At 37.1% G+C, this 21,404-nt stretch overlaps 2 protein-coding genes across 2 annotated transcripts in view; both read right to left on the bottom strand.

Moving 5' to 3' along the window:
• Positions 1-427: 427 nt before the first annotated feature.
• LOC109083255 (solute carrier family 12 member 2-like) lies at positions 428-18,384 on the bottom strand. Its single transcript, XM_042761513.1, has 26 exons — positions 17,722-18,384; positions 14,351-14,473; positions 14,187-14,262; positions 14,016-14,111; positions 11,843-11,982; positions 11,520-11,630; positions 10,894-11,002; positions 10,662-10,789; positions 10,337-10,421; positions 10,106-10,257; positions 8,684-8,791; positions 7,491-7,614; positions 7,301-7,402; positions 7,023-7,178; positions 5,675-5,774; positions 5,488-5,599; positions 5,260-5,400; positions 5,070-5,176; positions 4,913-4,986; positions 4,688-4,828; positions 3,802-3,924; positions 3,597-3,708; positions 3,316-3,402; positions 3,096-3,231; positions 1,426-1,493; positions 428-1,304 (listed from the first exon to the last, which is right to left on the bottom strand). Exons 1-26 carry the CDS (start codon positions 18,178-18,180, stop codon positions 1,169-1,171), a joined length of 3,306 nt encoding a protein of 1,101 aa, XP_042617447.1. The 5' UTR covers positions 18,181-18,384; the 3' UTR covers positions 428-1,168.
• Positions 18,385-19,675: 1,291 nt separating this feature from the next.
• LOC109065087 (GRAM domain-containing protein 2B) overlaps positions 19,676-21,404 on the bottom strand; it is a 9,583-nt gene continuing 7,854 nt past the window's right edge. Inside the window, exons 12-14 of the mRNA XM_042761514.1 lie at positions 21,253-21,354; positions 20,926-21,007; positions 19,676-20,077 (exon numbers count right to left, since the gene is read on the bottom strand). Coding sequence (XP_042617448.1) covers positions 20,030-20,077; positions 20,926-21,007; positions 21,253-21,354 — 232 coding nt within the window. The 3' untranslated portion in view covers positions 19,676-20,029. The remainder of the gene's footprint in view (positions 20,078-20,925; positions 21,008-21,252; positions 21,355-21,404) is intronic.

Genomic DNA, 21,404 nt, shown 5'->3' on the forward strand with positions numbered 1-21,404 from the left:
GAAAACAAGACACAAATACTGATGAAGAACTCCCTAGACACTTACATTAAGAGAACATTTTGACATATTGTGTTCCCTTCAATTGATTCCTTAAATACTTGGTCTTAAAAAGTTCTTAAAGTCTTAAAGCTTTATCAAACCCTGATTTAAACTGCTACACTTGTTTCTTTAGTTTCTGCTCAGTTTGGAGCTTCAACTCAAACTATTTAAATCATTAATTAAATTAAAAGTAAAAAAAAAAAGTGCAATGAACTATACTGTAAAAAGGGCATATGTGCATTTGTTGCATTAGTTAGCAGTCGCATTTCCAATTACCTCGACTAAGCATTTCTCACAGTTTATAGCTGCAACTTTGGCACTGCAAAACTGCAATTTGTTTTAATATACATATATATTATATGATACAATAATGCACGAAAAACACAAATTACATAGTTAAAATTAAGGCCATTTATTTAATGCATTGCATCTTTCAATGTCTCTCTTGTCTAGAACAGTGTTTTTTAACATTTACAATGGCACTAAGACACGTGCAAACCCACGCTCTCCAGAATTATCAGAATTAGTAGGTTCGTATTAATCTATTTGATAGCGTCTAAGAACAGCAGCCTGAATAGAGACTGTGTGGACAGACGGCGTTTGAAGATTTGATGAAGATAAGCTCACATATGTTCAGAGCGAGTTTGACTGTAGGAGGCAAGAATTTCCTTTCAGGCTTGGCAATGAAAAATCGCATCAATGTTCTGGATTAAGAAAAATAAAGGGGTTTAACTTTTATCCCCGGAGTGTTAGTGCAAAAATGTACATTAAAGGGATAGTTCACCCAAAAATGAAAATGTTGTCATCATTTACTCACCCTCATGTCGTTCCAAACCTGTATGAAAAGAAGCTATTTTGAAGGTTTGGAACAACTTGAGGTTGAGTAAATGATGACAAAATTTTCATTCTTGGGTGAACTGTCCCATTCAAATTTATTTCAAGCATCATTTTATCTGCTCTTTTAGAGGTAAGTGTTGTTACATTAAAAATATCTACAAGTAAACTGTTCTGTAGCATTGGTTATTTCAGCTCAATATATTAAATATACTGTAAGTCGATTTGGCAACAGCGAACAAATCTGGTCAATATCCAAATATACTGATTGTAACACAGTCACTTCACATTCTCTTCATGAGTAGAAGGTCAGAACACTCTGATGGTTTCCTCGGACAAGAAGTATCGGCGGCAGATCTTTGGTTAACGTGTCCAGCCAGGTCATGTAAAGAGCGCTGGACACCGTCCCCTTCCTGGCGAGCGGCATGGTTCTGTCAAACCCAAATGAATCAGATGCTCAGATGAATCAAATCAAGGCACCTGTGTGCTTCATAAGGGCCACTTACTTTCAAATGAAGTGTTTTCTGTGTTAAATGTGTGGTCAGTACTTACATGACAATGAGGTTGGCTGTGCTCGAGTGTTCCTTCAGAAGCTCGTTCAGTCTGATTTGGCGATTCGACTAAATGAAGGAACAGTAAGAACTGATGTCACTCACATGTTGATGCTATTTCAGACGTTATTTGGGGCCGTTCACACAGATCAAAGCAAAAAGGCGAGGCATGGGCAGTGGAACGAGGGGAAGAAATGCAAGGTCTAGAGACGTGTTTTTAGAAGCTGAATTAAACCTGTTTAACACTGTAAAGCTGCTTTGACACAATCTGTATTTTATAAAGCACTTTATAAATAAAGGTGACTTGACTTTTAACTTGAGCACTGCACTTTATATAGAAAACAATGGAAAAGTAGTGCAGTGGAATGGAAAAACATGTTCTGTGTGAATGGCCAGTTCTTTATATCTGTTTGTATAACATGAGAATTCTCTAGATTTCTACATAAATGTACTGCCAGTTCAAATCTGTTTTGTTAATAGTGACGGACATTTGTAAGGATTTCACTTTTGAGGATGCAAATGACTTTTAGAACCACTTCAACTGAGTTTGAGTAGTCTGAAACTGTTTTACATGGAAGCCCGTTTCTGCCACTGAATAAAAAATGAAAAAGTTAATTGCCACTTTTTGTCTCACAATTCTGACTTTTTTTTCTCAGAATTTCGTGATATAAACTCATAATTCTGACTTTTTTGCCTCAGAAGTTGCAATTTCTTGTTATAAAGTCAGAGTTGCATGATTATAACACAGTTCTGAGAAATAAAGTCAGTATTGACATATAAACATGCATTTGTAAGAAAATTGTATTTTTTCTTTAGAATTAGACTTTTATTAGACAGAAACCAACTTTTCTAAGAATTCTAACTTTTATTAGAATTAGACAATTCTGAGAAAAGAGGTCAGAATTGCAAGAAAAATCGCAGTTGTGAGGAAAATAGAATTGCGAGAGAAAAGTCAGAATTGTTAGATATAAACATGCAATTGTAAGAAAATAGTATTTTTTCCCCTCAGAATTGGACTTTATAACTCAATTGAGAAATTGAGAAAAGTCATCAGAATTGTGAGGAAAAAAAGTCAAATATAAAAAGGCACAACTACCATGATTTATGTTTTATTCAGTGGCGGAAACAGGCTTCCATAGATTTGAGTCTTTTAAATTAATTCATTAAAAAGAATCAGTTCTTAAGAGTCTTTTGTTCAGACTACACCGTTCACACTATGTTTGTGCAATTAGTGAAAATTGCACAATAGAAATGTTGTTTATTTGTTTTTGTATTATTTTGTGGTCCTCAGTGTTTCTCTTTCATCACATTCAAACTTAAACAGAAGTAACTCAACTAAAACCTCATTTCTGAAATCTAAATTCAGTATGTTCCTATGTTGTTTAGTCTACATTGATTGAAGAATATAAACATTTAAGAACTATTAGCAGATCAAATCATCATAAAAAAAAATCAATCGGTTCCGGTATTTTTTTTCTTTAAACAATGTAACTGCTTCTAAATAAGATCTATCCAAATAAGTTTGGTTAGTATGTGCTCCCGGAAGAGCCACGTCTTAAGTCGTCTTTCTGATTAGTTCTCACTGTTCAGATGACACATCAGAGACACGCGGAGCTCCATATCAAAGCAATGTAAGAGCATCATATCTCCTGAAGAGTAACTGATGGTAACCTTGGCCCTGTAGAGCTCCAGCTCATTATCTGTGATCCTCCAGGGTTCTTCAGCCTTCAGTTTCTCAGCGGCTTCTTGCTCCATGTCATCCTCCTTCAGTTTGTACGGCTCGATCATCTCCTCAAACATCTTCTTACTGAGCACAGAATCAAACAACAGCTATTTCTTGTGGATATCGGAGCAAAACATGCTCAGTATTAGTCAATGGATCGAAACTTACTTGTGCTTCTTTGGCTTAATGTTGATGTCTCCAAGAACAGTGATGTCAGAGAAGTCAATCCTGAACTTACTGAGCAATGCCGCCATTCTGTGCAAGAGCAAAAGCTTTAGTAGTTTTCACTAAATCTACATTATTTAAATTGCTTTATTTGTTAAACTAGCAGTCAAACACACTGACACACCGACTGAATTCCTCAGGAACTTAAAAACGTAAGATCTAAAGGCTTCAGCTTCTTTATAAAACCAAGCAAATGAACAAAATACATTCAACGCAATACTCACGCTCTGCGGTCGTGATCAATCCTGTTTATCTTTCCTCCAATGAACACACGGATCTTGCAGTCACGCCATTTCTTTTTGTTGGTTAGCAAATATGGTATCAAAAGAGTCAAGCCTACAAAGAGTAATCAATCAGCGTCATTTATTGAAGCTACAAAATCACAGAGAACAATAATCACACTACACTGAAATGGAAATAACTCTTTACCTCCGTCGTCAAACAGCCACCAAACATCAATGGTTCCTTTGCTCTGTTTCTTCTGGAACTGTTGACTGGCAGCCAGAAGTTTCTCATCTGCAGGACTGAGCTGCATCGGAGGCTTCTTGGTGTCTGAAATCACACACGCATCGTCAGAGAGGAGAAATTAGCATCATCTTACCAGATACAGAAATCTGAGACACAAAAAGCAATTCCGTGGAGAATTAGCATTCATCATGAATTTAAGAACAAGATCAGGACTAATCCCTGAGCGCATTGAGTCTGACGTTCTGAAGAACCCAAATCTGTACATTAATACATTGAAGGGAAGCCTGAGGAAATTCATGAACTGGAGGATATTTGGAGTGGCTCTAATGGGAACACAATAAAATGGACAAAGACTTGAGTTCAGTCTTTTTACGGTTTACTCTCTTCACACAAACACTCATCAAAGGAGTAGTTCACCCAGAAAAATGAAAATTTGCTGAAAATGCTCTCACCCTCAATTCATCTGAGATCAGGATGGGTTTGTTTCTTCATGAGGTTTGTAGAAATGTAGCACTGCATCAGTGTCTAAGCAATGGATGCTCTGCAATCCATATAGTTAAAAACGTCTTAATGCTGGATTTGTTTCAACTTTTGTCTTCTCCAGATGTTAACTGATGGACTGGAGTGTTGTGGATTACTTGTGGATTAGTGTGATGTTTTTATCAGCTGTTTGGACTCTCATTCTGACGGCACCCATTCACTACAGAGCATCCATTGCTGAGACACTGATGCAGTGCTACATTTCTACAAACCTGATGAAGAAACAAACTCGTCCTAATCTTGAGGACATTTTTTATTTTTGGATGAACTATTCTTTTAACCGTGCAGCACGTCATGGTTTTCTGACCTCTGAAGATGAGCGGGCTGCTTTGGCAGCTGGTGGATTTAGATGACGGTTTTGAGGAATCGCTGTCAAAGTCTTTGATGTTAATGGACACCAAGAGGTCCTTCATTCCAGGAGCTTTCTCCTGCGAGGTCTGAAATTCATCTGAAGAAAGACCAACAGAAGCAGAGTTAAAATCACTGATGAAAAGACTCAAACGATTAGCCCACTTTGGCCAGGAAACTCCACCTTGAATGTGAGAGATGTCAAGACCTTCCTTCAGTCTCAAGAGAACCACACCGAACTGTAGGTCAAACGCGTCACTGAAACACACACAGCATCATTCAAATGAAGATTTCAGTTCTTAAAGGTGAAGACATGACGAGCATCACACAGTCAGACTCACTGGATGGTGTTGATGTAGGTTTCCACATCCTTCATCTCACCGTCCCTCCAGTTGTTCTTAAAGCCAAACACCAATGTGTTGGGTTTTAGGCGACCCAAACCAGTAGTCTGTGAATCCCAACAACATCAGGTTTACTCATAGTTTTAAAGACGTTCTGATTGAGTTCATTACATGAGCTCTTTGTTCTGACCTGCAGGAGATACTGGGCTCCTTGTCTGAGATCATCAGCAAACACAGGAGTGTAGAAGGCTTTGATTCGTGTCTTCAGGAGCCAGCGCTGATAGCGGGCCTGCTCGTTCATCATGTCCTTATAGTTCGGCCTACGGAATCCCTGTGGGAAAATACAAGAACAAGTGCATGTTCGGTTGTGTAGCTGCTCATAACTGCAATGCGTCAAATGTTTATTGAATCTACTAACCGTGCGCACGTGGCCACAGACCATCAAACCCACGTTTTTGGTGAAGGCGTGCACTAGATACAGCAGCGCCGGTCTTGAGTTTGGGTATCCGGACATTACGAGACACTGAGGCCTGTGGGAAAAATGATTTCAGAGAGGTTTTGGGTCTCAATAGAGTCACAGATGACAGCATCTGTCTGTGGATCACCTGAAGTTCTTGATATGGTCCTCAACCCCCGTGAGATGCAGACTGTGTGTTAGTGCCTTATTGTACATCAGCGCTTGTGTCGACGAACCCCAGTTCACATCTGCAGCAGAAAGATGCATTTTGACACTCAGTTGTGATTTATGACTTTAAAACATAAGCGATAACACTTTACAAAAAGGCCTCACATTAGTTGAAGGGACAGTTCACACCAAAATCTAAATTCTGCTATAATTTACTCTCCCTCATGTCGTTCCAAGCCTTTATGAGTTTCTTTCTTGTGGATAGAAGATATTTTGAAAAAATTGTTAGTAACCACTGACTTCCATAATAGGGAAAAAAACACTACGGAAGTCATTGGCTACCAGAAACTGTTTGGTTACCCACATTCTTCAAAATATCTTATTTGGTGTTCAACAGAAGTTAGAATTTTAACACAAGGGTGAGTAATGATGACAGAAGTTTCATTTTTGGATGAACTATTCCTTTATCATGAACCACAATTACATTTATGCATTTGGCAGACGCTTTTATCCAAAGGGACTCGCGTTGAATTCAAGATATACATTTGACCAGTTCCATGATCTACAGGAAGGCTACATTAACATGTTAATGAACTAACACGAACAAACAATCAACAACAGCATTTTAATTAACCAACATGAACAAAGACATATATCAAATTCTGTGAAAATTATATTGCTTATTATGTAATTTACAGCATTGCATAAGTTGACATGAACTGAAAACCCACCCTATATATTTTCTAAAAGTTTGAATGATTCATTTGTGCATTTTTAAGTTTTTAAAAAGCATATTATTGATTTTATTGTGAACTATTCATATGTACATTTTTTACTTTTTAAAAAATAATATTATTGATCTTATTGTGAATGATTCATACGTGCATTTTTTACCTTTTTAAAAAGCATATTATTGATCTTATTGTGAATGATTCATACGTGCATTTTTTACCTTTTTAAAAAGCATATTATTGATCCTGTTGTGAATGATTCATTTGTTAATTTCTCACTTTTTAACATGTTTTGACCTCGTCATGTTTTCATAAATGTCAGAACTGAATCTTCTCTCTGGTGACGTATGCAGGATTCTCCAATCATTTAGTGTACTTAAACTCCGCCCCTGCAGGGAACGCTCTTCTGAGAGCCACGCCCACATCCCAACATCCAATCAACAAACGATGCATAAACCAAGTCCCGTCGTACAGTTTTCTTTGTCAAAAATCTTTACAGAAGAAAAGATCTTTCGATACTTCAGTTTTATTGCAACAAATGAGACCTTATTGTAAAGTGTTTTCACATAATCATAATGAACTGTAAACAGAACAGACCTGGTTTCTTGTAGCTGACGTAGATGTAGAGCGCCAGGACGATGCCGTTTGTGAGCAGCGCTGCCCACCAGTTGATCACAAACATCACCACGCAGCACAGCACGGCTCCAGCTAACGACACCCACTTGTTGTAGTATTTGAAACTCGGACGCCACCCTGTTTAGACGGAGATCTGTGAATTACTCAATGATGTATGAAACCATCAGTATCAGCGACCTGAGGAGGAACACCACGCTCATTTTCAGTTTCATCAGTGAGGATTCCTGCTTCACACTTGCCTGGGGAGTTTGCCAGCGATGCGTGGAAAACAGAGAAATTTATCAAGGCGTAAGAGGCCAAGAAGAAGTTGGAAATGATGGGAGCGATGATGTTCAACTCAGCTGAAACACCAACACACTGGATTTTAGACACAGTCTCTGTCATTAACATGTAAGCAGATAAGTCAGCATTCAGTGGGGTGTAGTTCACCGATCAGGATGAAGGCCAGGCCGATGATGAAGGTGAGGACATAAGCGCGCAGAGGTTCTTTGTTCTTCCCGTATCCTTTGGCAAACACATGCATTCCAGGGTAGATTTTATCCTTACACAAGGCCTACAAAACCACACACACATTAAACTCCTCCATCAACTCACATAACAGATAACCTGAAGAACAGAATGAAGGTTATATTAAACAATATAAGATCATAGGAAGCTCTGATATATAATATTTGGCAAATATATAGGATATTCTCATGCAAGTTTGTCTTTTATCATTTTTGCATTTCATAGACACTTTTAATTAAAAGCGATTTACATTGCTATGCATCAAACTTTCCATGCTTTCAGTTCATGCATTCCCTTGGAATTGACTATAACCATAACCTGTCTATGCCCGTCAAACAAAATGATGATGCTCGCTCGCTGATGCACCTGATGATTGTGTAATAAATTACTCCATATGCAACTTATTATATTTACTCACAGCACAAAAATCAAAAAGCGCAAGCTTTTGTATCAGGCTGTTTTGTTGAAACAGTAAATACAACTGCAGAAGATATAGGGAAAAATAAGAAAATTACACAGGTAAAGTGTCAGGAAATCAGACAGGAAAAAAGTGTAGCAGATGCAAATAGGTAATTAATGTGTTTTTCTTGTGCTCGTCACATTAATTATTAGGCTACTTATCAGAGCTGTTGAAACCAGAGACTCACACCGTTCAGCATGCATCTGTTTTTTTAAAAAAAAAACAAATAATCCACACACATAGAGAGAAATCAACAGATGCATGGAGCATCTTGGATGAAGCCCATGTGCATTTCAAGATGCTTACTTTATAGAAAGAGATTTATGGCGGGAATAAACCAAATATCCTCCTCAAATTTTAAGACGATGAAGAATTCTGCCAAATAACACTTTATGTAATTGTCTAAATTTGATCTGGTGTTAATGATAACTGCACAAACACACAAGATTTATTTGTAGTCATTTCTGTAACGGAGAAAATATCACAGAATCATGGAAGTGAACGAAAGTCAGTGTCAGTTCTTTAATTTATTTTAGAAAACGCAATGAACAAAACTCCATTAACTAGCAACTCTGGGTACCTAGTATCCAAATTACAATACCTTTTAACCAAAGTTAAAGACATTGTTCAGAAGGAGGTTTGTATGTGTCCTGACCTGGAAGACTTTGGGAGCGCTGACCAGAGATGCCAGCGCTGATGAGAGAGTGGCCGAGAAGATCCCAGCTGTGATGAGCGGCCCGAAGCCAGACACCAAACTCATCACCTGAAAGATCATAAACATCACAGAACATCAGTAAAGCTGAATGAGTTACTACATCTCTTCGCATTACAAGTAACGCCAAATACGTAATCAGATTACTTTTTCAAGTAACTAGTAAATGCATTACTTTTAATTTACAAGGAAGTAACGCCAGTTACTTTGTTTCTCATGTATTGACTGACAGCTCTTCTGTGCTCATGTTGAGAGAATCAGAAGTGAGTGCAGATGTGTTGTGTATGTGTGTGTGTGTGTGTGTGTGTGCGTGTGAACATGATGCTACTGTAGTTCTAGACTAAATGTCAACATGCATTTATTCATCTCATCTCACGCACACAAGAACAGATTCAGTTTTCCTCAAAATCAGTAAAAACAATGAAATGCAAACTCAGAATATGATGAAAACTACAATAATTAAGTATGAGAAATTACACAAATATACTTTATGTATTTAATCCCATTTTATGAAACAGTGTCTTTGCTGCTGAGCTTTGATGATCCAATTCAACCATAATAATAATCAAAAATGACTTTAGATAAACATTGCATTTGTGAATCTTTTTTTTGTGTTGAACTTTCCTCTAGTCTAGTGCATCCTATTCTTCATGTAATCCAGAATGGCAGCACAGCTGAAAGGTTTGTTTGACCGACGCCCTCTACTGTACAGACGTGAATTTACATTTCCTTCAGCCTGAGGCTCATTCATTTCACTTTTGAGGCCCTATTTTAACGATCTAAACATATGGTCTAAAGCGTATGGTGCACCCTTAGGGTGAGTCCGAATTCATTATGCTAGTTTAACGACAGGTTTTTGTTGGTAAATGGCACAGTCTATTTCAGTTGCTTTAAAATATCAACGTGCCAACAATGCACCTCGTTTTCAGACCAGCACGCCCATGGGTGCACAAATGCATTTGCTATTTAAACAACGTGGTGCAGGACGTGAAAATGAGAACTGCGTTGGGCTGAAACTAGCAAAAAAACACTTGCATCGCACCTGGTGCCTCATTGCACCGGGTATATGATAGGGCCCTTGGTGTGAACGCTATTTTACATTTGCCAAAAATAGAACTTTTTTATATTAAAAACAAACAAGCAAGCCAAGCCCAGATGAGAAAGCATAAAGCAAAAGTTACATAACGCATTACTTTCCTTACAAAGTAACTAAATAACGCAGTAAGTTATTTTTTTAGGGAGTAATGCAATATTGTAACGCATTACTTTTAAAAGTAACTTCCCCCAGCACTGAACATCAGCATATGCATTCCCAAATAATGATAACTATGAGCACATCTGGTCGCTGCAGTTGCTGTCACACACCTGGAAGTCATTCTGAAGGCCGTACTTGCAGCCGCCCTCTTTGCAGATGGAGAAGTCGTATCCCAGCGTGCAGGCGGCGTCTGTGCAGTTCTCCAGCGAGCCCACCATGGTGTCGTTATCATCTCCTGTGGCATCCCGCACGATACACGAGCCTGCAAGCACAGCGAATGCAAAACATCACTTCTGAACCACAACTCGACAACAATCAGAGAAAGAACGGCACTCAAATACCGTTCGAGATGGCAACAGCGATGTAAACCACTCCAGTTATGAGGATCGCCAGGAGAGTTCCTTTAGGAATCGCTGACTGCGGATCCTAGAGAGACCAAATCAGCTGTGATGACCACCAAAATCCAGCAGAACTCTTGAAAATAATGCTTCTTTACTGGCATCAATGTTCCATGAAGAACCTTTAACATCCAAATAAACTAAAGGCTCTTCATAGTGGATTCAAACTGTTCTTCACACTAAGAAAAACAGTTCTTTTAAGAACTGATCACTGAAAGGTTCTATATGGTCCTCCTATGGTATCTCTGTGAGAGTAAATGATCCTCACCGCCAGGTCTCCTGATATATTGGCTCCTGCTAGGATTCCTGTGGCGGCCGGGAAGAAGATAGCAAAGACGGAGAAGAAGGTCTCATCATCTCTGAAGTCTGGCCCCATGTTCTCCATCATTATGGCAGCTTTGAGACAGACAAACACAGGAATGAACATGTCATGGGATCCGTTCCTCCAGCACAGATCTTAAATAATTATCAATGATCACAGATGAGTAGAGACGACCTACCGTTATAACTGAAGAAGCCTTGAGGTTCCTTTGATTTCAAGGGGATGAAGGATCCGATGAAGTAGTTGCAAATAGCCGCCACAAGAATCACCATTAACACAATCTGGGCCTGTCAAAGACATCAGTACATCACGTGACTTACAATAGCTGCAGAAATAACACCGACCTGCATCATATCCACTGAATGAAATCCAACACTAATTTTGAGCTGCTGATTCCAAAAATAGTGTCTGTTTTGCTGGAGCACGTCACACTTTCTCATTAAATATGATGCATTTCTTAGCATTTTTGCTTTTACAGTCACTTATTTAGTCTTTTATTCTCCCTTAATCAGCAGAAAAACACGACAAACACATGATTCCTGTCTGAATCTGAGCCAGATTATCACTATTTGATCAATTCTCAGCCCATTTTCACATGCGTGACATTATTTGATGACTAATCCTGATTTACACTTTTAAATGAAACATTTTGACACTTTTGACATTTGGTTGCATTTGTTATTTTGATAAGTGGATTATAGATGATGTGATTTTAGGATGCAAATCAGGAGAATAATTTTTTTTAAACATGCACAGCTATATAATTCTGTGTCCACAGATACGTGAATGTAGGAATATACTGACTTTTGCCTCCCACTCCATTCCAGCGACAGAGATGCCCAGCAGTAAGACGGCAGTGAGCGTGCCAACGATCCTTATGTCATTGATCTCATCCGTCATGAGAGCGTCTATACTCTGACAAACACAGTGCGTTTACATAATGAATTAATATGGATGCTATATGTCAGCCCATCACCCTCAAACAACCACAGCAGACATGTACATAAAAAAAAAAACAATGAAAATCAGGTGCATGACCAAAAACACTAATGCATGAGTCTGATGAAGAAACATCAGGTCTGTCATGCTCATCATCATTCATCCAAGGCCTTTGTGTTCATACTCACATCCAGAAGCTCAACGACGGTTTCTGCAAACCCTACTACATACATGGCCACAGCGACGGCATTGGCGAAGGCAAAGATCAGACCGATGGATCCTCCAAACTCTGGACCCAAACTCCTGGAGATCAGGTAATACGCCCCGCCTGAAAACAGCCAATCACAGACACAAACGCCTCACTTTAGACCAAATATAACCAAAACTATTAGAACAGAAGTCACAGTTAGTGAAGAATAACTCTCAATAACTAAATATTTTTACTATTTAAAATTACTGTTTTCTATCTCTGTTAAACTGTAATTTATTTCTGTGATGTGCAGCTGTATTTTCAGCATCATTACTCCAGTCGGTAACACTTTAGAATACTGTTTCTTACTTACTACATAACTAATAAGAAATTATTAAAGAACTAACAGGTGATTATTCATTAAGACTTAACTCACTACTGTTAACTACTAAGGAAGATGTGTTAACTAATCAGTATGTAATATAATTTGTATGATTGTGTTAAGTAACAGCTATAGCTTATAGCTAATCAATAACTAATATATTCTGTCATACCTCCTGAAGAACTACTATTAATTATCTACTTGTTAGTGTTCAAGAAAAATAACTATGAAGTAACTACTAATGAACAGTTATACGCAAATCATCACTATAATAATCAGGCTGTGGCCCACAAATCAAGTACCTAGGTAAAAGTACAGATACCCCAATAAAATATTACTCAGGTAAAATTATAAGTAGGCCTGTTCATTTTCAAAATTACTTGAGTAAAAGGACAAGTACAAAGTACTGCTACAGTAGCAACTTTGTTACAGTACACTTATTAGCCTTTAATGGAAATGAAATTTGCATTTTGTTTGCTTCTAATTGTTTAACTTTTGATTATAAAATGTGGGCAGTATAAATGTTAAAATGGAATAAAATATGAATTATCTGATAATTCTCTATTAATTACTAAAGGGTTCACTATAGAATAGGCCTACTGTTTCAGGTTCGAAATGGGTCCTGCAGAATTATTTGATAATTATTTATTAATTACTAATGGGTTCCCTATGTTTTCACTTTAGAATACTGTTTCAGGTTCTAAGTAATTATTGAGGAATTATCTAATAATTCTTTGTTAAATACTAATGGGTTCCCAATATTTTCAGGCCTCCTGTTTCAGGTTCGAAATAAGTCCTGCAGAATTATTTGATAATTCTTTATTAATTACTAATTGGTTACTTGTATTTTCACTTTTCCTCAGGCTTTGCCTTACATACAGAAATAGAATTAATAGTAATATGGTATATGCTGATGAAGCACACATACAGTACTGTAAATAAAATATAAAAACTAAGGTAAGTTATCACAAGGCACTGGAGTGGTGGTGGGGTTCCTACCAGAAGCTGATTTCTTTCAAAACACACTCACAAAACAATTCACTACACAGGCAAACCTCTCATACTACTACTACTACTACTGCTGCTAATAACATTTATATGAAAGGGTCACAATTCAATGTTATTGTGTATAACTGTTCATTAATAGTTACTTCATAGTTATTTTTCTTGAACCCTAACTAGTAGATAATTAATAGTAGTTCTTCAGGAGGTATGACAGAATTCATTAGTTATTGATTAGCTAACTGTTACTTAACACAGTCGTAAAATTGTATTACATACTGATTAATTAACATATCTTCCTTAGTAGTTAACAGAAGTGAGTTAATTGTTAATGAAAAATTACCTGTTAGTTCTTCAATAATTCCTTATCAGTTATGTAGTAAGTAAGAAACAGTAGTGTCACATGATCATCAGAAATCATTCTAATATGATGATATGCTGCTTTATGAAACATTTATTATTATTATGTTGAAAACAGCTGAGTATAATTTTTTCAGGTTTTTTGATGAATAGAAAGTTCAGAAGAACTATATATATATATATATATATATATATATATATATATATATATATTTGAACAAAATAAAAAATAACTAAACATATAAAAAACATATATTCTCTAGCTATTTGAACTGTTAACGTTATTTCTAACAAATAAAAATAACGTTTCAGATATGCATTACATTCAGGTGCGTTCAAATCTTAATTATCCTTGATTTTAAGCATGTACATCCCCAACTTACATAATACAATTATGGTTATGAATATAATATAATACCACACTGACCGCCGCGCACGAAGCCGTTGGTGGCAATGGCTGATGTTGAGAGTCCAGTGATACATGTCACCACAATAGCCATGAGAACGATGGCGCAGGACAGAGCTGCAGGAACACAACACAGTCTGTGACCTACCATTCCTTCTGATCCGGATCAGTGCTGCTGGTCAGTTATCTTACCGATGCCCGCCTGACCCACGATCCACGACATCCTGATGAACAGCATCACTCCCCAGATGTTCAGCATGCATCGTATCTGCACACAATCATCACCAGCATCAGCAGCATTCGTTAGTGTTATGTATGTGTGTGCTGATGGATCAGAGGTCAGAGGTCAGACTGACCAGCACTCCTTTGACCCAGCCGAACTTCACCGTGCCGCCCTTAGACTCGGACAGTTCTTTGGCTGTGATGATCTCGGCGGCCGTGAGCTCCTCTCCATTGGGGAATCCCTCTTCAAACGGCTCCTACACAAGACCACACGAGTCCAGAGTCAGGATATGTGACATTTGATGACTTGAGCATTTACTATGACTTATTATATAATATACAGAAGACAAAGAGCAATATTTCCGTTTGAGTAACTTCATTTCTCAGATGGTTTAAAGTTAAAACCTTCCAATTTATTCATTGTGTGTGTGTCCCTGGAGCACAAAAGCGGTCATAAGTCGCTGGGGTATATTTGTAGCAATAGACAACAATACACTGTATGGGTCAAAATTATCGATTTTTCTTTTATGCCAAAAATCATTAGGATATTAAGTAAAGATCATGTTCCATTAAGATATTTTGTAAGTTTCCCACCATAAATATATCAAAACTTAATTTTTGATTAGTAATATGCATTGCTAAGAACTTTAAAGATGATTTTCTCAATATTTAGATTTTTTTTGCTCCCTCAGATTACAGATTTTCAGATAGTTGTATCTCAGACAAATATTGTCCTCCTAACAAACCATACATCAATGGAAATATTATAAAAAAACAAACACATAATGAATAAATCTCAATTTCGAAAAATAGACCCCTATGACTGGTTTTGTGCTCCAGGGTCACATATATATATTTCATTACATTTTATAATTTCATAATTTTCATCATTTCACTTGTTTGTTACTCTCTCTCTCTCTCTCTCTCTCTCTCTTTCTCTCTCTCTCTCTCTCTCTCTCTCTCTCTCTCTCACACACACACACACACACACACACACACTCACACACACATATATATGTATATCAAATTCAATTTTAGTTGTAGTTATTTTAGTACAAGTTAAGCAAAATTAAAATGAGACTTTTATTTTTTATTTTATTTAATAATATTTTATTTATTCATAATATTTATAATTTCATAATTTCATTATTGTCATTGTTCACTTGTTTGTTTCCATGCATTTAATTTGCCAGAACCTTTTGTGTCATTGAATTTTTAGAGTTTCAGCTAGATGTTCTTCATCAGGAGTTAAATTCAAAGTGCTTGAGAAAAGAAAGTGCATTAAGCTTCACAGCAGGTTGTGACTTTGACAGCACTTTGATTTTACGTCAAACTCTAAGGCAAGACAGCACAGATCTCACCAGGTGAATAATCACATTAAACAGAAACTGTTTTATATTACAAGATTTCTGAAATACAACATTTAAATGTGCAAATGAGGCACAATCTAGTTAAATATGCATTCATTTGAATACATTTCCAGCACATGAATCTGAATATTGCATAACGCCAGGTTCATAATTTTTTTTTATTTTATTGTCATATTAGAGTTAAAGGTTTTTCCAAAGAGGATTTAGGATTTCTCTTTTTATCACATAAATCATGAGACAGAAAACAAGCACATTTTCATCATGTTCTTAGGAATAAAATTATGCATAAATCAGTGTGAATGGAATATGAACAAACCTTAAGAATATAGAGAGGAATAAAACCGTAAAGTCTGGTGTTTGTAAGAGAAAAACTCTTTAAAGATTGAAATCTACAGACCCAATCAAATGAAACACATTGAAATGAACACTTAAATGTGTGTTTGTTTGTTTTTCCATTAGTCTGAAAGAAGAGATTTGATATAGAAGCAAAATCAACCTCAAAATTGAGCAGTGCATGTAAACACTGGTTATGTCTGTATAGCGTCTCACCTTAAGTCACGACTAACTCTGAGCTGAGCTGTTTTACTGTGTGATTCCTGATTAACACACACGCTTTGTCAAACCTGTGTGTCCAGTGATGTTCGGGGGACACTGGGTCTTTGACAGAGATGTGCGGGTCACACGCTGACATTGTGGCGTGACCCGGATCGCTCATGGTGCTGCATGGAGTGGGTGTGTGTGTGAGAGAGACTATTGTCTGAGGACAAGTGTGTGTGTGTGTGTGTGTGTGTGTGTGTGTGTGTGTCTGATGTCACACAAGTCACTCAACTTACAGCCAAGAAACATACAGATGAATCAGCTGCTACACACATCACTCATACTGCAATAACACATCTGAATATGATCTGATGACAGCTTTTAATATCACATTTATGCTGCATGTCATTTTAAATAATAAAGTGCTTGCAGAGAAAACAACACAATGGGCTTCATATAGGAAATCAGACCGGGGCTAGTTGTCACAGGCACTAGAGCTAGAGTTTGAGTTATAAAAGCTTGTTCACTAGCTGTGCATGTTTTGTATGTTGGTTTCAAATAATCATTAATAATCATTCATTTTGAATCAGAATTCTGTGAGGAAAAGTGATGATTTGATATTTTGTTAGTTACATTTACACATACACATTTCAAATATAGATATGCTGTTAATTTACTATAGGCTTTCATTGAGGTACTATTATAATTTATTTTAAATATTTTGAATTAGTGGTCATTTTTGTATCGTGCATTTTCATTTTCATTTTATTAGAGATATAATAATTCTGTTCTGTTTTTGTCATTTTTATTAGTCATTGTTTTTTTTTGTTTTTTGTTTTTTAGAAAATATCTATATAGATTTTATTTTATTTTTGGGGGGCATTTTATATCCTTTATTGCGATAGGACAGTATGTGGACTGGAAGTTACCTTTTACACATTTGCTGTTTCATGAATTGCTTTGTATTTTATTGTATAACAGTTTTAATTATTGATGGAAACCCTTTAAATATAATACATTTAAAATATAGATGTACTGAGAGCAGTGTGTCATTGATTTTAGTGTCACTAAGCCTAGTAATTGTTAATAATTTTGAATTAATTTTTTTAATTTTATTTCAGTTTTGATTTTAGTTTTAGTTTAATTTTAAGTATATTTTGTTGTGTTTTTTGTTATATTTATGAAGTTTGTATATATATATATATATATATATATATATATATATATATATATATATATATATATATATATATATATATATAGTCCTGATAGGCCTATCTTCTTTAATTATTTTTTTTATGGTTTTAGTCTTGAAAGCGATAGATTTAATTTCTGACAGTATTTCAAACTGGTATTATATTAAAATGTAGTATTGTGTTAATAAACAGAAAGTTCATATTCTTACAATTTACCTCATTTTTGTAGACAATAAGTTGTGTGTTTGCACAGAAACTGCCTTTAAAATAAACCCAGTAAACCGTGTGACAACATGCCCGGTCACCTGTAGCTCGAGCAACAAGTGCACAGATCAACCACAGACACACAGAATAAAAGTACATCAGTGAGAGCTTCAGCTGAGAGATGAATGCAGCACAAACCTTGTCGAGTTCATCGTGGAGCTCCGACAGCGACGGGCGCAGGAGCTTCTCCCCGAGCGGAGCTGCGGTCTGCCGGTAGAAGTCGATGTTGGGCACCGCGTCGATGGTGTTGTGCCCGAAGGTGCGCAGGTAGTACGTGCTGGAGTGCGTGTCCGAGAAGTGACTGAGACCTCCGGTGGAAGAGTGCAGGCTCGCCTCGCTCCGCACCGTGTCTCCGTTCACACCCGCGTCAGGCGCGGCGTCAGACGGGCTTAAGAAGTTCACCACCCGGAACCGGCCCTTGGACTCCTCACCGGTGGAGGAGCGCGATCCCGGCGGAGTTTTAGGAGCGACGCCCGCCGCTGCTGCCGCCGCAGCCGCCTCCGCCACCGGGTCCACCTGGAAGCGGCTCTGAGAGGACCCCGGCGCCCGGAGGGCGGGTTTGTGTCCGGCTGGAGGAGATGAGGGCTGATCTGACATGATGGAGATGATGGAGAATCACGGGGCGCGCCGGTAACAGTTCATCAGTTACTACAGAGAATCAGTCAGACGTAACCACACTCGTGACCGAGCGCCGCTGATTGACAGCAGAGAGACACAAGTCTGAGCTGGATTTGGCTTTCGTCCCCTCAAAAAATATATTTTGATGAAACCGTGTTTAAGTTCAGGGTCAGAATGAAATCAGTTGATTCCTGACGTTTTCATTCATGTTTTCGCGTGCGTCACCGCGCGTCACGAGTGGCGCGTAATTGCGCGCAGAAACACAGACGCGCTTGGTTACATACTGCGACTAACTAACAGCGAACAATAAAGCTTGTATATCATTTAATAGTATTTGTACAGTCGTTCATGTTCACAGCGCATTGGTAAAAAAAAATACAAGTTCAATTTAAAAATAGCCATTAGTACTAAATGTTGAAATTAACATTAACTAAGTCTCATAAATGCTGCATAATTATTGTTCAGTATTAATTCATGTTAACTAATGTTAATAAATTAAAAACGCATTATTTTTGCTTTTATTTATGATATAAGCATTTTAACACTATCCTGCTGCAGTGTTATTTTAGTATCATTGAGATGCTATTATAGTTTTTATTAATATTCTGAATCCGTTTTTATGTTTTATATTCTGATTAAAAGTACAGTAGTTTTAGTAATTTCCTTTCCTTATAAATTTGTTTTTAAATTTTGGTTTTAGTTATTTTAGTACATCAAGTTAAACTGAATTAAAGTGAAAATGCTGCAATGGCAACTAGCTGAAATACATTTTTTTTAAAATTATTTTTTTGTTTCAATAAACATTTAAGTTATTTCAAGTAACGAAATGGTTTTAACTTTACTTTTAAAGTTAAGTATAATAGCCCTGCTACAGTACAGATTATCTAAAATAGTGCATAGTCTATTAATCAAAGGAATATCATCATTTTTAATGCAGAAAGTGATTAAAAAGCAGCTAAAAACTTTTCCATGAATACACATTTAAACCTAAAATCATATGATATTGGTTAAAAGCAAACAAGGGAACTGTACAGTCAACGATATGAAGTATTTCCATCCTCAAAACCTCAATCTCATTCCAGATCAGAGAGAAACAATGGTTTTCTGTGGAGAGGAGTGATGACATTCAGTCACATTAGCATATAACACAACACGCTCTTTCACAATCTCACTCTTTACAATGCAGAGCTGAAAGAGATCCTTCGCAGACCTCCTCCTCAGAAGAACATTGTGTCTCCGAGCACACGGGATCAGGAAAACCGCTTTGTCTTTTCTCATATGATCATTATGCTCTGTTTTTCTTCATATTAGTTCCCCACGCCTCCCTCACTATCCTGTTCCGTACAGACAAATAAAAACAGCAGGGTTTGTGTTTCTTTGTGAATAATGTCTGCTGGTTGTCCATCATTAAATCACAATAATCACACACACAATCATCAGGTCCGGTTTGGCTCACAACGCTCACAACTTAATGTTCAGAGATGACACAAACTTTATTCACTCCAAATGACAATTATACACAGTTTTTCATTTGTATCTTAATTGTATATCTAATGAGATTCAGCAAGAATCGCTGTACAGTCTATTCATACAAAGTCAAATATCAGGCTTATTTACATTTGTTTAAACAGTTCAGTCAGAAACACTGGCTCAGCTAATGTTTATCTCATGCTTGACGTCTAATGTTTGTAAAAAACAGCCAATGATTACTAGTTCTACTTATGATGATGATTAAATTTTCTTGAAGGAGTCACTAAAAACATCATGACATTGACTGGAACGGCTTTTATTTCCATGTCTTTTCCTCTGAGGCCCGTTTGACCTTCATTCAGACCTCAGACACGGTCTCCAGCAGTCTCTGCAGGTTTCTGTGGATCTGGAAAAGCATGATTGTGTTCTTCAGAAGAGCTCCTGACTGTCAGTGATCACATTTAAACCAACTGTGTTTTTATCTTCACAACGCTTATAGGAAGAGTTCACCCAAAAAAAATCAAATATCCTCACCTTCAGGTTATTCAAGATCAGGATGAGTTTGTTTCTTCATCAGATTTGTAGAAATTTAGCATTGCATCAGTGTCTCAGCAATGGATGCTCTGCAGTGAATGGGTGCCGTCAGAAAGAGAGTCCAAACAGCTGATAAAAACATCACAATAATCCACAAGTAATCCACAGCACTCTAGTCCATCAGTTAACATCTGGAGAAGACAAAAGCTGAAACAAATCCAGCATTAAGACGTTTTCAACTCAAATATGAGTCCATATTCCATAATAACACTACCTCCAGTGAAAAAGTGTTCTGGTCTGAATCAGGAGAGAAATTTGCACAGATCAAGCAGTGTTTAAACAGCTCTAAAAGCGTCTTAATGCTGGATTTGTTTCAGCTTTTGTCTTCTCCAGATGTTCACTGATGGACTGGAGTGCTGTGGATTACTTGTGGATTATTGTGATGTTTTTATCAGCTGTTTGGACTCTCATTCTGACGGCACCCATTCACTGCAGAGCATCCATTGCTGAGACACTGATGAAGTGCTACATTTCTACAAACCTGATGAAGAAACAAACTCATCCTGATCTGGGATGAACTGAGGGTGAGGACATTTTCAGCACATTTGTGCAGCGTTTGTGTGCTGGAGTTCATCAAATAGATCAATTACAATGAATGTTTGATTCAGAAAACAAATCCTTCCCATTCTGAGACGTTCAGATGTGTTCACACAGACAAACCTTTTCCAGCTTCAGAAGACTTGCAGAAAGAACCGAGTAGATCTCCGCTGTATCTCCAGAAAACAGGCTTTGATATTCATCTCTGGAATCATAACCACACATACAGTGTTTAGTTATATGATATTTAATATATATAGATAACAACAGAAATAGATTATATGAAGCATAAAACATTAGAATTATAATATATATATATATATTTACAAAGATTTGATGATGTACTGGAATCTGGTATGTTTAGAGTTTCTGGTATTCTGCTTAACCAAAAAATAAAATGCAATTTATAATAAATTAAAGTTTAAGCTATTAAATCACTTTTGTCTTTACCTTTTATTGGGAAACTCCAGTGACACGAGAGACGTCAGACGTTCCTCAAGAGACACGATCTTAAATGCCATGTAACAGGAGGACAACAGCAGGACACAAACCCTGAGAGATCAAGAGCAAACCCAACAGAACTCAGTCTGGATTTACACTGC

The sequence above is a fragment of the Cyprinus carpio genome, chromosome A8, assembly GCF_018340385.1.
Source record: "Cyprinus carpio isolate SPL01 chromosome A8, ASM1834038v1, whole genome shotgun sequence".
NCBI classification, from domain to species: domain Eukaryota; kingdom Metazoa; phylum Chordata; class Actinopteri; order Cypriniformes; family Cyprinidae; genus Cyprinus; species Cyprinus carpio.